This window comes from Ochotona curzoniae, unplaced genomic scaffold (genome assembly GCF_017591425.1).
Source record: "Ochotona curzoniae isolate NIBS_2020 unplaced genomic scaffold, NIBS_Ocur_1.0 contig_4105, whole genome shotgun sequence".
Taxonomy (NCBI): Eukaryota; Metazoa; Chordata; class Mammalia; order Lagomorpha; family Ochotonidae; genus Ochotona; species Ochotona curzoniae.
Window position 1 is genome coordinate 7,918,623 of NW_024466129.1, and position 15,795 is coordinate 7,934,417.

At 44.0% G+C, this 15,795-nt stretch overlaps 1 protein-coding gene across 3 annotated transcripts in view; it reads left to right on the plus strand.

Annotated features, from left to right (window-relative positions):
• The first annotated feature begins 716 nt into the window (after positions 1-716).
• NCAPG2 (non-SMC condensin II complex subunit G2) overlaps positions 717-15,795 on the plus strand; it is a 62,806-nt gene continuing 47,727 nt past the window's right edge. The window contains exons 1-8 of one of the 3 annotated variants that reach the window (XM_040984362.1): positions 717-792; positions 2,306-2,422; positions 3,327-3,515; positions 4,545-4,659; positions 6,647-6,801; positions 9,553-9,687; positions 11,634-11,728; positions 14,054-14,123. In XM_040984362.1, coding sequence (XP_040840296.1) covers positions 2,345-2,422; positions 3,327-3,515; positions 4,545-4,659; positions 6,647-6,801; positions 9,553-9,687; positions 11,634-11,728; positions 14,054-14,123 — 837 coding nt within the window. In that variant the 5' untranslated portion in view covers positions 717-792; positions 2,306-2,344. Of the gene's footprint in view, positions 793-1,665; positions 2,047-2,197; positions 2,423-3,326; positions 3,516-4,544; positions 4,660-6,646; positions 6,802-9,552; positions 9,688-11,633; positions 11,729-14,053; positions 14,124-15,795 lie in introns of those variants that run through there. The other 2 variants (XM_040984361.1, XM_040984360.1) reach the window with 2 other exon arrangements.

A 15,795-nucleotide genomic window follows, 5' to 3' on the forward strand; every position in this document is an offset into this window, starting at 1 on the left:
TCCACTGATAAAAGCTTTATTAAAGTATTGCAAAAATGCCTTCAAACACGTACCACAAACGTCAACTTTTCTTAATAAACTTCCTAAGCACTGAGAAAGTGAACGATTCCAAGTGACCGGCCCAAAAAAAAAAAAGTCGTCAAAGTCAAGTGGTTTCTTGAAAGCTGCTTGAAAGTTCTTAATTTTAGTTATACTATTTCTTTGGAGAAAAACAGGGGAAAGTCCAGTGACTTCTTAGCTGACGAAAATTTTAAATGGTTGCTGACAGGTCAGTATGGCTTCAGTCTGTAGCTAAAAACGACCAAGGGGTCGAGTGACAGACATTTTTCCACTCCTCTTAGTTCTCCAGGAAAAACATGCGCGGGTTCGGACGGCGGGAACCCGCCCAGGCCGCTTCCTTGACGCCCCCTGCTCCTCCACCGGCTTCTAGAACTCGCACCACGCCCTATGGGCCGGACGACAGGGGCGCGGTGCCTTCGCGCGTGCGCGCCTCGCGGCTCGCGTCACACCGGGCAGCCCGTGGCCACGCCCCAGGGGCGGGGCAGACAGCGCGGCGAGGGCGGGGCAGGGAGAGCGGCGGGGGCGGAGCGCCGAGGCGCCGTGCCAGCTCTCGCGAGACGCCGCTTGATGACGCACGGGAGGGCGGGCTGCGTCGCGGGCGCGGGCGGGTGTGTTTGAATCTATTCCGAGCGCGGGAAACGGCGGCGTCCCAGGTCCTCGGTGAGCTCGGGGCTTCGCCGCCGGAAAGGGCTGGCTGTGGGCGACCGGACAGCGCTGGGCGCCCGCGGACAGGTACCGCCGAGAGGGGTCGGCGTCTGCGTCAGCCGCGGGGCCGTGCGCTGGGCGGCCGGCGACTCTGACAGGGGCGAGGTCGGCTGAGGCGTGAGCCATCCGCCGCTCGGGGAGAGAGGCTGGCCGTCGGGAGGGTTCCCTGAGCCCGGGGAATGACTGCCTTGAGGAGCGGGGGCAGCTGGCCTGAGAGAACCTTCCACGCCTGACCCCCCGGGGCGGGTGTCCGCGAGGACCGCTCTCTCCGAGCCGAGAGAACCTTCTCCGGGACCGCCTGTGTGGCGAGGGGGGCTCGGAGGCGCGGGGACGGGTAGGGAATGCGGCAGCTCTTAAGACAACAGGGTTCTCTTTTTTTTTAAAAATTCCGCATCAGACTTGAGTGGTGAAGAAATTCTTGCCCGGAAACGGGATGACTGGACGATGAGACGAGGGACGTTGTGGCTTGGCTGGGCGAGGGCTTTGACACGAGTCAAAGCGGACCTCGAGGGTCGTCCCCTTGAGCAGCCGAGCCGAGGGAGTGGAAGCCGCCCGTCCCCGCCGTTGGCACAGCAGAGCTGCAGCCTGGTCGGCCCTGGGCGCCCTGGACCTGGGGTTGGGGGGGATGCACTTGGCCAGAGACCCGACGTGCAGGATGCCCAGGCTTGTGACAGCTCCCTGGGAGCTCCCTTGTCTTCCTGACTTGGTTCTGGCCTTTTGTTGTTGTTGTTGTTTTGTTTTGATTCATGGAAAGTTGCAGTTCGTTGTTCAGGCGTTTGACCCGGGCAGATGTTGAGCTGTTCTACTCCCTAGCCTATGTGCAATGACTCCCTGGCCCTGTCCTTGCCACCAGGAACAATGATGGTGCAGGCAACGTTGCTTTATTTGGAAAGCAAAGGGCCTCTGTGGCACTTGTGTTCCATCATCTGCGGTTATCTCACTCACTGTCGTGTTGATGTTTTTCCTTTAGCCTCAGATGGTGCAATGCAGCCTGGGGTTTGCTGGGGCAACGAGGGTGCTTCCGTTCCCCTGGGCTCTCATTACTCTGCAGGGGCGTGGAGGGCCGGGCCTGGGCTGGGCTGGCTTCCTGCAGTCTAACGAGCCCCCTGGAGACCGCAGGGCTGTTCTGGTTCTTGCTTGGAATAACAAGCCACTCTAAGAGTGAGGTTTTGGTGCTGGAGGAGAATGGTGCTGTCGAAGGGGAGTCTTCAGAATTTGGGGTCAGCCTGCTCTGTGGTTGCCTGGAGTCGGTCTGCTTTATCTTGCTAGAAGGGGGAGAAGGTGAGCTTGTGGGGCCATTGGGTTCCCTCTTGTGTCATCACTACCTGTTGGTGAAAACACGTCATTGCTGTTATGTTGATAATGACAGTAAATTGTCTTTCAGATATTTTTAACTTGTTTTTATGTCAGAATATTGTTAGAAACTGTCTAGATGGTGCAGGAATTTCTTGCAGTTGTTGAATGTTTTTAACAGTAAATTAAGTATTGTAGAGAAAGGTATATTTGCAAATTAAGTTCCAATATGATTGTTTTCTACCAGGGTTTCAAGATAAATGCCATTGAAACAGTTTCATCCATCATGGAAAAACGAGAGAATTTTGTGCAAGCCGTATCTAAGGAGCTGGTTGGAGAGTTTTTACAATTTGTTCAGCTTGATGTAAGTTTTAGGTTTTAGCTCTACTACTTAGCTTTTGCGTGTGAATGTGTATAGCAGCTGATGTGAGATCATCACTTCTCCCAAATGAAATACACTTTTTTTCAGAGAATCCTTTCAGTTACTTATGGGAAAGGCTGAGTTAGAAGGAGAGGTGGGCGTTCCATGTGCTGACCCCTGCCCAGTGTAGGGCCAGGAGCTTCAGATGGGTCTTCCACTTGTGTGGGGCTCAGCTTCCACTGCCTTTCCAGGCCGTTAGCAGAGAGCCAGAGTCCTCAGGGAGCCAGGACCGAAACTGGCACCCAGGGAGCTTTACCTACTGTGTTACCATGCCAGCAGTGTCATGGCCTTTCTGAAAACATAACCACTAAACTAAGCACCCACCTTGTTCAGACCATTTCTTAAGTTAGATCCTAGTGTTTTGATAATGGTCTCTAGTTTGCTGTGAAAGGAGGAAGCGAATTTAGAGGGAAGTTGGAGAGATTAGAAAAGGTTTAATTTGGCTAAGGGGAGAGAATAATGACTGGGGCAGACCAGCTAGTGATGTTGAGGGTTCTTATGGGGTTTGGCACCAGAAACTGAAAGTGAAATCAGCCTACTTGGCTGCCTTATTTTTCTTACTGTTGCTGTTATTAAACTCTTTTGTGTCTTGAGGTGGTGCTTCTTTGGATTAATTTTAGGGAGAGTTTTGTTAAGTGGATGACTTTTCAAACTCCCAAGATTAGAGTACTAGGGAAGACTAGAGAAAGAACTTGCTACTTTGATCATCTCTGCACATTTTCCCTTCTAGCAACAGATTTTGAAAATACATGAAACTTGGAGCCATTAGCACTGAAGCCATTTGAAAAGGATACAACTAAATTTTAAAAATTTATTTGAAATGTGACATTTGCTATTTCTTTTACAGAAACAGGCCTCGGATCCTTTCAGCCTCAATGAATTATTGGAGGAATTATCAAGAAAGCAGAAAGAAGAATTATGGGATAGACTGAAGAATTTGTTGACCAGTATGTTGTTAGAAAGCCCAGTGGAGGGGTGGCAGGAAGTGCAAGTCCAGGGTGAAGATGATATGGAAACTGAGCATAGCTCAAAAATGGTATGATTTCTACAAAAATAAGAACTCTGCTCTCTCTGTTAAAAAGTAGTTGTTTATATTATGTATAATTGAATTTTAAGCTAAGAAAGTTTTTTTTTGAAGTTCAGGAGAATTGAAGAAGCTAAGTTGATTTATTCTGATTTTACCCACTTTTTAGTGCTGGTATTGCTAACAGCAATGGTTAATGGGAATTCAGTATTACTGTTCCCTTTGTTCTTTTAGGACAGGTGACTTGTATTCAGCGTAAAACATTTGTTTTATATTTGGAACCAGCATTGTGGCATAGCAAGTCATGCCTCTGCCTGTGAAGCTGGCATCCTCTGTGGCTGCTGATTCATTACCTGGCCCTCCTACATTCCAGATCCATGCTCGCGTGCATGGGAAAGCAGCACAAGATGGCCCAAGTACTTAGGACCGTGCCCCACATGGGACAGCTGGAAGACTCTCCAGATCTGAATCCCTGCCTTTGGCCTGGCATATCCCTGGGTATTGAGTCCATTTGGGAATGGAGCCAGCAGATGGAATATCTAGATCTCTCTTTGTCTTTCCCTCTGTGTAATTCTACCTTTCAAACAAGTTTTTTTAAAAAAAAAAAAAAGTTGAGAGAGATTCCACCTGGTGGTTCATTTTCTAGATACTTGCCATGGCTAGGATTGGTGCTGGGGCAGGCTCGGGCTCGGGCTTAGGCTGGAGCCGGGAACCAGAAACTCAGTCCAGGCTCTGAGACAGGTGGCAAGGACCCAAGTACTTGAGTGCTCCTTTGCTGCGTCCCAGAGTGCAAATGAAGGAGGAGTCTGGTTTTGGAAGCAGAGCCTGCAGGAACCCAGGCACTCTGATAAGGTGTCTAGGCATCCAACAGTGTCTTAACTGCTAGGTGGGATGCCTGCCTCTTGTGTTCAGTTCTGATTCACTTCTTAGAATAAACTGCAATATGATTTAATTTTAGATTTAATAAGTTTTACATTTCCTTTAAAAATTGAACTTAATTTGATGACCTTAATTCATTCACGTTTTAATTTTCATTTGTAGAAAAAAAATATAGAAATAATGCACGCAATTACGTCTGTGATTCTCGTCTCTGTATCTGTAATAAACGAGAGTGAGAATTTTGAAGCCTTGCTGGAATGTGCTATCATATTAAATGGTAAGCTGACTTTGTTGGAAGTGGCCTATTTGGAAGTGGGGCAGTGAAATCAAACTTTGTGAATGGAAGCTCCTTGTTTTTATGGGCATTGTTGGTGTTAGAAGCGGCACGAAGACATAGTTTAGCAATCAAATGTTACTTCTGTCAGAAAAGGGGCATGCCGTGACTGCCCGAGTGATTACTCTGGGCTCCATGTCACTGTCACCCGTGGTACGGATGTATAGTAATTGTTGTTGACAGACTTTTCAGTAAACTCTCATTTGACTTACAAGAACTTGTTTAAAGGCAAACCTGATTACAACAATTTCTCAGCTTGTGACTGTTGTCTGATAGTGTCAACCAGTAATTTGTGAAATTGAGAGTTTTCCTTTGCTGATGTGATAAATGTGATGTTGACGCCACGGTATTTACTGAGGTTTGACTCATGGTGCTTTTGGTCAGATTTTAACTGAACTGTCAGACTGGTTATTATTTTAGGAGTTCTAATAATGTGAATTAATGATAAGGTCTGGTTATAAAATATTTATGTAAAGTTATAGGTATAAATGATGAAGTTCATATTAAATAACAACTTATCAAGGAGTGATCCCAAGTGCCCTCATCACGGCAGTGAGTATAGTTAAGGTCACGTGACACATCTTTAATCAGGCTGGGTTTGTGTATGTACTTCGTATGTTTTATTCTGAATACTTGAGTCTCTACACAGCATCTTATTAACAAGTCACTCCTAGTCAGTGTGGCAGTGGCTCCCAGATGCTTTGTGGATGTTACTGTCAGTTCATTTTCGCAGTCTTCAGATAATTGATAAAATGGTTAGTGCTAAGATTTGCTATCAACTTCCTCGTTAAGCTACATTATGTAATGGCATTTAGTTATAGGTTATAATTGCGCATCTATTGTCAGTGTTACTTTAATTGTTTTCTGTTAGAAAGACACTGCAATCTTTGTATTCTAAGCTAAAACCGGAGGCCTGCTCATTGAGGGATGTTTGTGATCGATTTGTCAGGTAGACCTGACCTGGCTCATTGCACTTATGTTTGAGTAGCCTCGGCACCTGCCTCTCCAGAATTTGTATCAATCAAACATGGTCTCTCTGAGGCTCCCATTTCTATAATTCTTAGTTCTGATAGCTCTTTTTATTGTTACTGTTATTATTATTATTGTTACATTTGGAAGAGTTAATAGAGAGGGAGAGAGAAATCTTCTGTTCAATGGTTCATTGTTCATTTGGCTGCAACAGCCAGGGTTCAGTTAGATCAAAGCCAGAAGCTTCTTCCAGGTCTCCCAGGTGGATGCAGGGGTATTGCTTCCTCAAGCACGTTAACAGGGAGCTGGATCAAAAGGGAAGTAGCCAGGTCTTGAGCCAGCAGACATGTAATCTGGTGTTGCAGTTAGCCACTTAACTTAACCTACTACACAGTAACACCAGCCCCGTGTCTGGCCTGTTTTTATAACAGGAGTGAAACACATTCTTAATTAACATTATTCGAGTTTTGTAAATAAATAACATAAGTCTTTGGCAAGTAGTCTCAAAAAGACAAGTATGTTTTTTATATGGCAGTTAGTATAGAATACCAATAATGTATAGAATGAAATGGACATTCTGTGATATGATTGTTGTGTGTAGTTTATACTCCTGTGGCACTGTAGTCTTTGTACTTTTTATTTGTTTAATATTATGGTTAGTGGTGAGTTAAGCCTGTGAATGAGGAGTGGGCTATAACATTACATCTTTGCAAAAACTGATGAGGGGAAAGGAAGGATGAGGGGCAAGGGGAGGTGAAGAAAGTGATTATCTTGGAACTGTCTGTGGAATGAATGAAATCTGTCCTCTTTATATCAATTAAGATTTTATAATCTTTGGCAGGTTAAATGTAAATTAGTGCTTGCTTAGCAAATCTTTATACAAAGTCAGAATACTCTCAGCTCTTGAATCTGAACTAATTAAGGATTTGCTTTATAAACTTCATGACTGCTTTGTTTTCAGGTGTTTTATATGCATTACCCGAATCTGAGCGAAAACTACAGAATTCCATCCAGGATTTGTGTGTCAGATGGTGGGAGAAAGGCCTCCCTGCCAAGGAGGACATGGGCAAGACTGCTTTCATCATGCTGCTGAGGAAGAGCCTCGAGACCAAGAGAGTATGTCAGCTTCTTACGTAGATTCTTCGCTAGAAAAGGGTTGTGTTTGACTGTCCGTGACCTAACTATTGTAGTGTCGCAAGTTGAAGGATTTTTTTTTTTTCTTTGAAGATTTATTTACTTATTTGAGACAGTTACAGAGAGAGGGAGTGCTTCTTTGCCCCCCAACCCCTGACTCTGGCCATAACAGCCAGTGATGAGCGGGGGCTTCCACGTGGTTAACTGGGTAACAGGATCCCAGATACTTGGGCCGTCCTCTGCTGTTTTTCCTAGGCGGTTAGCAGGAAGTGGATTGTAAGTGCAACAGCCAGATCTTGATCCAGTGTCAGCTTTGTAGGCAGCAACATTATTCCCCGTGATACAACTGCAGTCCCAAGAGAATGTTTCAAGAAGCTATAATGTTTAGAGGTCAAAGGTGAATGGAGAGGATCCACATTGTAGTTATTTATTTGGAAGGCAGAGTTACAGCAAGAGAGAGAGAGAGAGAGAGAGAGACGAAGTGGAAAAAAGCTCTTCATTCCCCAAATGGCTGCTGTGGCCAGGGCTGGTCCAGCCCGACTCGATCCATGTCCCATGTGAACACGGGTTTAAACAGTTGAGCCATTGCTGCTTCCTAGCAGGCACATCATCAGGCAGCTGGATAGGTCATGGAGCAGCCGAGATTTGAACTTGGGCTAATGTGGGATACTGTCAGCACAGGAAGCCACTTGACCTCTGCCATGCTCCTGGCCTTCTGTATTACAGGTCTAATGCCAGACTTGTCTGTTTTGCTTAGGGTGTGGTTTCTGTCTTCATTTTGGATACTTCAGGATCACAAACTGGCTGCTCTGTCTCCGTCTGTTTCTTGTCTGAATTGTCTGTAAGAGAAGCAAGCAGGGGAGCAGACAGGGCCAACTCTCAGATTCTGAGTTTGTATCCCTGTTGTATCCCTGGCCACTTCTGTCAGGGAAGAAGGACTGAGCCACAGAGATAGAGTGGCCATGTGACACACCACGTGAGGGATGGGCAGGGTGGACAAGGAAAGCCTTGGGTGGTGATACAGGCTGCATGAGGGATCGTTCCTGGGATTGTTTCTTATTGCCATGCGGTTCTGAGGCAGTTGCTGCTAAGCTGAGGAAGAAGTTTGGTGGATGAATGTAACTTGGACTGTTTCGCGTATGTTGAGCTTTTGTGTACAGCTCAAAAATCTAGAAAAACATGCATGTATTCATTTCAGAATGTTAGTTGGGCAAATAACAATAAACTGGCCCACAATCTCAGTGTCCAAGGGGGACATTGATGTTTTAAAAGTTTATTTTTGATACTCATTCCACCACCCACCAATATCTGTTTGTCCGTAGGGCAGATCTAGTGGGTCACTGTGGGTATGAATTTGAAAGAATTAAAAAAGATGGCCTAATGTGGTAGCTTAGCAGTTAAAGTCCTCTCCTTGAACATGCCAGGTTCCCATATGGGTGCTGGTTCATGTCCCAGCTGCTCCACTTTCCATCCAGCTCCCTGCTTATGGCCTGGGAAAGCAGTCAAGGATGGCCCAAAACCTTGGGACCCTACACCCACATGGGAGACCTGGAAGAAGCTCCTGGCTCCTGACTTTGGATTGGTTCAGCTCTGGCCATTGGGCCACTTGGGGAATGAATCAACAGAAAGAAGATCTTCCTGTCTGTCTCTCCTTTTCTCTGACTATCTGACTATCCAACATAAATAAATATTTTAAAAAATTCAAAAAGACAAAAGAATTTGGAAATAAACCCTTTGCCTGTTTATACTCCCATGAATATCTGTGTCAGTAGGCCCTCTTCAGTAACAGCTAACTTTAGGACAGAAAAATTCTGATTGCCGCTGTGTAAGTTTCCTTGCTGGCCAGAGGAGTGATAGAAACTTTTTGTGTCTGGAGTTTTTCCTTTTTAAACATATATTTAATTTGAAAGGCAGAGTTACATAGAGAAAAGGAGAGAGCTTCTATCCGCTGGTTCACTGCCCAAGTGGGAGCAACAGCTGGGCTGGTCTGGATCCACGTCTTGGCCTTTGTGAATACCACTGCAATAAATGTGCAAGGGCAAATGTTTCTGGAACATTTTTGTGTCCTTTGGTGTATATGTATCCACCCAGTTACATGATTGCTGGTTATTTAAATGCCAACTTTGTTTCTAGTGTTTTGGAGGCATTTCCATATTGTTTCCCAGAATGGTTGTGTATCTGCACCAGCAATTTATTCCTTAGATCCCATCCCTTTGTCCTGTCTGCTATCTCTTTTCTCACTGGCATTTTTTTTCCCTTTTTGATAATAGTTATTGTCACTGGAGTAGGATGGTATCTCAGGGTAGATTGGATTTGCGTTTCCTTGATGAGGGTGAGGTTAAGCATTCATTCATCTGCTTGGTGTTTTGTGTATTTTCTTTTGAGAAATGTCTGTTCAGGTAATTTGCTCATTTTCAAAATTGGATATTTTTCGGTTGTTAATTTTCTTACATACTCGGGTTTAATTCCTTGTCAGCACCTCTACCCCTTCCCCCACCCCCACATTCTTCATCACTTCTGTGAGTTCTATTTAAGAGTGCTTGCGGGCATCTGACTACTTTTCTGAGTATTTTGAAAAAATATTCTCTAGAACAGCAAGTGGTATTTGTGGATTTTAAAATCTGCTTTTTTATGTCACAATTTTCTAGTGTTTGAACTTTATTTATGACATAAGATTTACTTAATTTAAAATACAGTCTTACTATACATATAACACTTTTCTGTCACTCCTAGGGTGCAGACATATGTCGGCTTTGGCGTATTCATCAAGCTTTATATTGCTTTGATTATGATTTGGAGGAAAGTAGTGAAATTAAAGATATGCTGCTTGAGTGCTTCATAAATACTAATTATATCAAGAAAGAAGAGGTAAATGGGCTTTTATTATTTGGTCTGTTAGCTACTTTTTAATCGATGTTTTTCTTAACTTCATGTGGGTGCTTTGTGGGTTAGTCAGTGCTTTAGTAAGAGTCAGCGATCAGGAGCTATTTATCGCACATCACTTGGTGCCAAAGGGTAGTGAAGTGAGCACTTACAAGGACTTGTTTACTGTGTCATATACACGGGTAGTAGCAGGTGGTCGGTGTGACCCGAGGGGGGCATACTGCATTTTAAATTAAGGATGATGAGAAGTCAGGGTGAGAAAGCACTTCCCTGTGGAGGAGAGCTGGCCCTTTGACCTCATCCCACTGTAAGTGGCATTGACTCAAAACCATCATCACGTAGTGACCCCTTTATTTTTCCCACCCCTCCAGGAAATTAACGGAGGCTTCTGGCCTGGCGTGACTGCCATCCCTGGCCCACACCCACACGTGCTTGGTGATCACCTGAGAGATAGTCCATCCCAACTGAGATGTGACTTTAACATAAATTTTAGATGAATACAAAGACTTGGTGTGGGAAAAAATAATGTAAAATAGCTCATTAATTTATTATATAATCAGTGTGATAAGCGTATTTTGAGTGTATTTCTTTATGTAAAGTATGATTCAAGTGAGTTGAATGTTCATTAGCATTGCTACTAGAGGATTAAAGATTACAGCATGGCTTGCATGGTTCTGTTGTATGAGCACCCTTCCTTTTGCTTTGCTGGGCGTGAACTTTGTGTCCCTGATGGGAAAGCCGAGCAGCCGTCTGGAGCCTTAGCTTTGGTGTGAGCCTTGCAGGTCTGTCTCCGAGGGCCTGGACGGAGTCATCGCTGCCTCTGAAGTAGAAGGAAGAGGACTGAGAACAGATTGAAGTGCCAGCATATTTGAAAGTTTTTGCTTGGCAGGCACAGCTTATCCACAGATATCCACTTCAGATGTTCATTGGAAGTAGGGTTTAAAAGATGATTTTGGTGTAAAATATTTTTTTTAAGATTTCTTAATTTTTATTGGGAAGTCAGATATACAGAGAGGAAGATCATCTGTCCAATCGTTCACTCCCCAAGTGACCGCAACAGCCAGAGCTGAGCCAATCCGAAGCCAGGAGCCAGGAGCTTCCTCCAGGTCTCACACACAGGTGCAGGGTCCCAACGCTTTGGGCCATCTTTGACTGCTTTCTCAGGCAAGAAGCAGGGAGCTAGATGGGAAGCAGGGCTGCTGAAATTAGAAATGGCGCCTGCATAGGATCCTGGCACGTGCAAGGCAAGGACTTTAGCTGCTAGGCCACTGCGCTGGGCCCATAATATATATTGAAACTTATAAATGAGGGGTCTTCAAAGAATTCATGAACAATTGATACTATGAAAAAACTATCCCTGAATTTCAAAACAATTTTTTTAGATTTGTTTGTTTGTATTAGTATGATTTACAGAGAGAGGAGACTTAGAGAGATCTGCCATGCCCTGGCACTCCTCAAACGGCCCCAGTGCTGGACATGAGCTTATCTGAAGCCAGGAGCTTCTTCTAGGTCTCCCACCCTGATGCAGGACCATCCTCTACTGTGTTCCCAGGCTACAAGTAGGGAGCTGGATGGGAAGTGGGGCATCCAGGCTATGAATCGGCACCAGTTTGGGATCTGACACTTGCAAGTGGTGGAGTAGCCAATTGAGCTATTGCCTGAGCCCCTCTAAGTTGTTTTATTTTAAAATGTGTTTCATTTCTATTTTGCACAAATATTTTGAAGCAGTGTCTCTCTCCCAAAGCTCCCAGGACAGAGGCGCTCCGGGTACATGCTGCCTGACCTCAGAGAGTGCACGTGTTCTAAGTTATTGTTTTCAGAAATGGCTAGCCTTCACAGTATTGAATCCCCACCAGACTGATTGTTACTGGGAATTTTTTGTTTGTTTGCAATCTAAAAATTATATCTTATTACTGTTTTTTTATTTATAGGGACGACGATTTCTTAGTTCTCTCTTCAACTGGAATGTGAAATTTGTTAAAATGATCCATGAGACCATTAAAAACCAGTTGCAGGGATTACAGAAGTAAGTATTAGAGGTAATTAAAAATTTTGTACCTTGTTAATGTGGTTTTGACTTGATTGTTGGAAGGTTGTGTGAGAGTACTGCAGAAAGGTCACAGATACGGCAGGTTAAACTGCAGCCTAGGATGCCCACCTCCCATGTCTAGGTGCCCCGAGGAGTGCCTGCTTACTTCTGATGCACTTTCCTGTCTGTGCCTGGGCAGCAGTAGGCACAGGCCATTCCAGGCTCCTGGTTCTGGCTAGCCTCAGCTGTCACCAGCGTTAAGGAGCAATGCAGCAGCTGGAAGGACTGTTGCTAAACCTTTCAAATAAATCAACATTTTAAAAAGTTGATAAAAAATGAAAATAAACTACAAATGGACTCTTCCTTTCATTTTTTTTAAGATTTATCTATTTATCTATTTTTAAATTTTTATTGGAAAGGCAGATATATAGAGAGAAGGAGATACGCAGCGATATTCTGTTCTCTGGTTCACTCCAAGTGGCCACAGTGGCTAGAGCTGAGCCGATCAGAAGCCAGGAGCTTCTTGCAGGTATCCCATGTGGGTGCAGAGTCCCAAAGCTTTGGGTCATCCTTGACTGCTTTCCCAGGCCACAAGCAGGGAGCTGGATGGGAAGCGGGGCTGCTGGGATTAGAACCGGCGCCCATATGGGGTCCCAGGGCGTTCAAGGGGAGGACTTTAGCTGCTACACCACACCGCCAGGCCCATTCTTTTTAATAGCTGAGTAGTACTCCATAGAATACATAAGCCACAGTTTCTTTATCCAGTCTTCTGTCAGTGGGCATCTAGATTATTTCCAAGTTTCTGCAATTGTGAATACATTGATGCGTGTTGCTTTCTTATGTATTAGGCTCTTTGAATGTATTCCCAAAGTGGAATAGCTAGGTCATATGGTAGCTGAATTTTCAGTTGCCTGCTTGAGTGTTCTCTATACCAACTTCCATAGTGGCTGTACCAGCCTGTATTCCTGCTGTGCTGTTTGCTAGTACATGCTTCCTAATGTCTGTGATTATTTGGACTGGATCAGGCTGGAGGTGGAAGCTGGAGCTCAGTCCAAGTCTCCCAATTACCGGTGACGTCGTGGGCTATCTCCTGGGGTTTGCATCAGCAGAAAGCTGGAGTCAGGAGTGGAGCTGGCACATATATCCTGGCACTGAGTGTGGAGCTCGAGCCCCTGAACTGGCATCTTGACCTCAAGGCCAAATGCCTGCTCCAAAACTGCCGGTTCATTTTGAGGCAGAAATGCAACTTCAAAATCCATGCACTTTTTTTTCAAGCATTTTTCACATTTTTGGAAAGTTTTATGCCAAGCCAATCTTAATTCATTCTTATGAATTTTTTATGTGTATCCTTGCTTGTATTATTGTGTAGGAAGCTTTAGAAATTGTCTTATTTATTTTACATGCTATTGTATCATTAGTTTTTTTTTCTTATAGTGATTTTGTTTTTCAGTACTGACCATTGAAGTTAGATTTTTAAATTTCTGTTAGATCTTTATATAGTCATATTTGCCAGTTAAATTGTAACCTCCCTCTTAATAAAATCTATATCACCAGTGTTTTTGGTAATATTTTGGCTGTAAATGGACTAACTTGCATGCTATTAGAAACAGCCCTGTCGTGTAAGGATCTCTAGAGGTGCCAGAGTGGAGCATTCTAGTCCTGGTTGAACTAGCAAAATTCTAAACTTTCATGATTCTTGTTGATTCTGGTATATTAAGGAGTTTCCTGTATTTGAAGACTTAGTAGCCTAGAAAATCTAAAATAACTCCAAATCAAAATGTATTTGTACCAAACATTTTTTATATAGTAGAAAGAGATATATATTATCCACCATGTCACTCTACCCCTTACATACAACATACAGGCTGGTCCAGGCAGAAACGAGGAACCGGAAGTCAGGCTGTCCACAGGTGTGGCAGGAGCCCAAGCATCTGGGCCATTGTTTGCTGCCACCGGGTACATGAACAGAGTGGCCAGGACCCAAAGCAGCACTGTAGCATGGAGTGCAGGTGCCTACAAACCCATGCCTTTTTAAAGCTCCTGACTTAAGAATCTGCTTGACCTCAAGTTTCAGAGAAAATAATGGAAAGTTCTGGAGAGGCTATGACTAAAAGTGGAAGAAATGTAGTTACTTTGCTTTCTCATCTCCAGATGTTTGCTTTTTTTGCAGCTAATTTGGAAATCCCTCGTCTTTTTTTAATTTCATTTTATTTTTTTTTTATTACATTGCGTCTTAACAGTTTCTTCTTCACTGACAAATAAAGCATGTTGCAATTAGGAATTTTTTAATAATTCCATTAAAATATTCTCTTTTTTTTATAGATCTTTGATGGTACACATTGCAGAAATTTACTTCAGAGCTTGGAGAAAGGCTTCAGGGAAAATATTGGAGGTATTCTCATTTTTTAAAAATACTAATGCTTTATTGTATTCTGGTTACAAAATAAGTAGTCAAGGAAGTATTAAAGCCAAAAATGAAAATCTCTGTGATTGAAATTCATAGTTCTGGCTGTCATTTGTGCTAATCATGTACCAAAGCACAGTCTTTGAGGGACGTGTCACTCATTGGCATGGGCAGTTTGGGGGAAGACAGTTCACTTACCAGAAACTGATTATAGGTTGAAGTGATAGTGTCTTGGATATATTGATCTAAATGGTATTTAAATAGGTTTATCTGTTTTTTCTTTTTCTTTTTTAAATTATTTATTTGGAGGACAGAGTTAGGGAAAGGGCGAGAGAGCGAGCAAGAGAGTTCCTCCATCTGCTGATCCACTCCCTGAAGGGCTATAGCTTCCTGGAGCTGGGCCAGGCTGAAGCCAGGAGGTAGCCCCCTTTCTGAATTAGGAGATTTCGATGGGATACCAACACTCCAGGAAGTGGCTTAATGAGCTATGCCACACCCTGGTCCCTTTACTCTCTCTCTCTCTTTTTTTCCCCCTTGATGTGTTTATATTTATTGGAAAGGCGGATTTACAGAGAAAAAGATCTGTCCACTGACTCACTCCCCAAATGGCTGTAACAGAGCTGATCCGAAGCCAGGAGCTTCTTCTGGGTCTCTCGTGTGGGTCCATGGTCCTAAGGCTTTGGGCCGTCCTCTACTGTTTTCCCAGGCCACAGATAGGAGCTGGATGGGAAGTATGATAGCCAGGACACAAACCAGCACCCATGTGGGATGCAAGCACATGCAAGGTGAGGACTTTAGGTGCTAGGCTGCCGCACTGGGCCCATCTTTTTGCCTTTTTCTGTGTGGCTATTAGAAATTTTTGGTTGGATTTTGGAAGGTGGGAACAGTGATGCTGCAGCCTAATCCCCTGCCTGATGCATGTCATCTGTGCAGCTGGTTTGTGTCTTAGCTGTTCCACTTCTGATCCAGCTGCCTGCTAATGGCCTGGGGAAACAGCAAAGGATGGCACAAGTGCTGAGATCCTTGTGGGAGACCTAGAAGAAGCTCCTGGCTCCCGCCTTAGCACAGGCACAGCTCTCAACCATGGCAACAATTTGGGGAGGATACCAGCAAAAGGAAGATGTTTCTCTGTCTCTCTTCCTTCGTATATTTCTGACTTCCAAATAAAATAAATAAATATTGAAGTTTTGGCTTGCATTCTATTTTTGCTGGATTTGGAGAGTAATACTTTGAATTAGGCTAACCTTTAATGATTATGTTAGGAATGCATGGCTGTGTTCACAGTCCCAAATAAATACCTAAAGATCCCTTTGGACAAAAATAAAAGTACGTTTGTCTGCTATTCTTTATGTTTTTCTCAAATGCATCTTTTATTCCGAGTCTGAAAGGGGCTTGGTGAGTGTTTTCCAGCCTGCTTTTGTTTCTTCTTTGGAGCACAGTCATCCCTTGGGGGGGAATGAGAGGTCCCTGTGGGCAGAGCCTGTGTTACTGGTGTTTGTCAGCTCCTTCCGTCTCAGGATTTATCGTTGATTTCTGCTTCCAAGAAACAAAGTTAGGCTGACAACTTTTATTTTACTTATTTTTAAATTTTTTTGGAAAGGCACATTCTAGAGGAGAGACATAAAGATTTTCCATCCCTTGGTTCATTCCCCAAATGGCT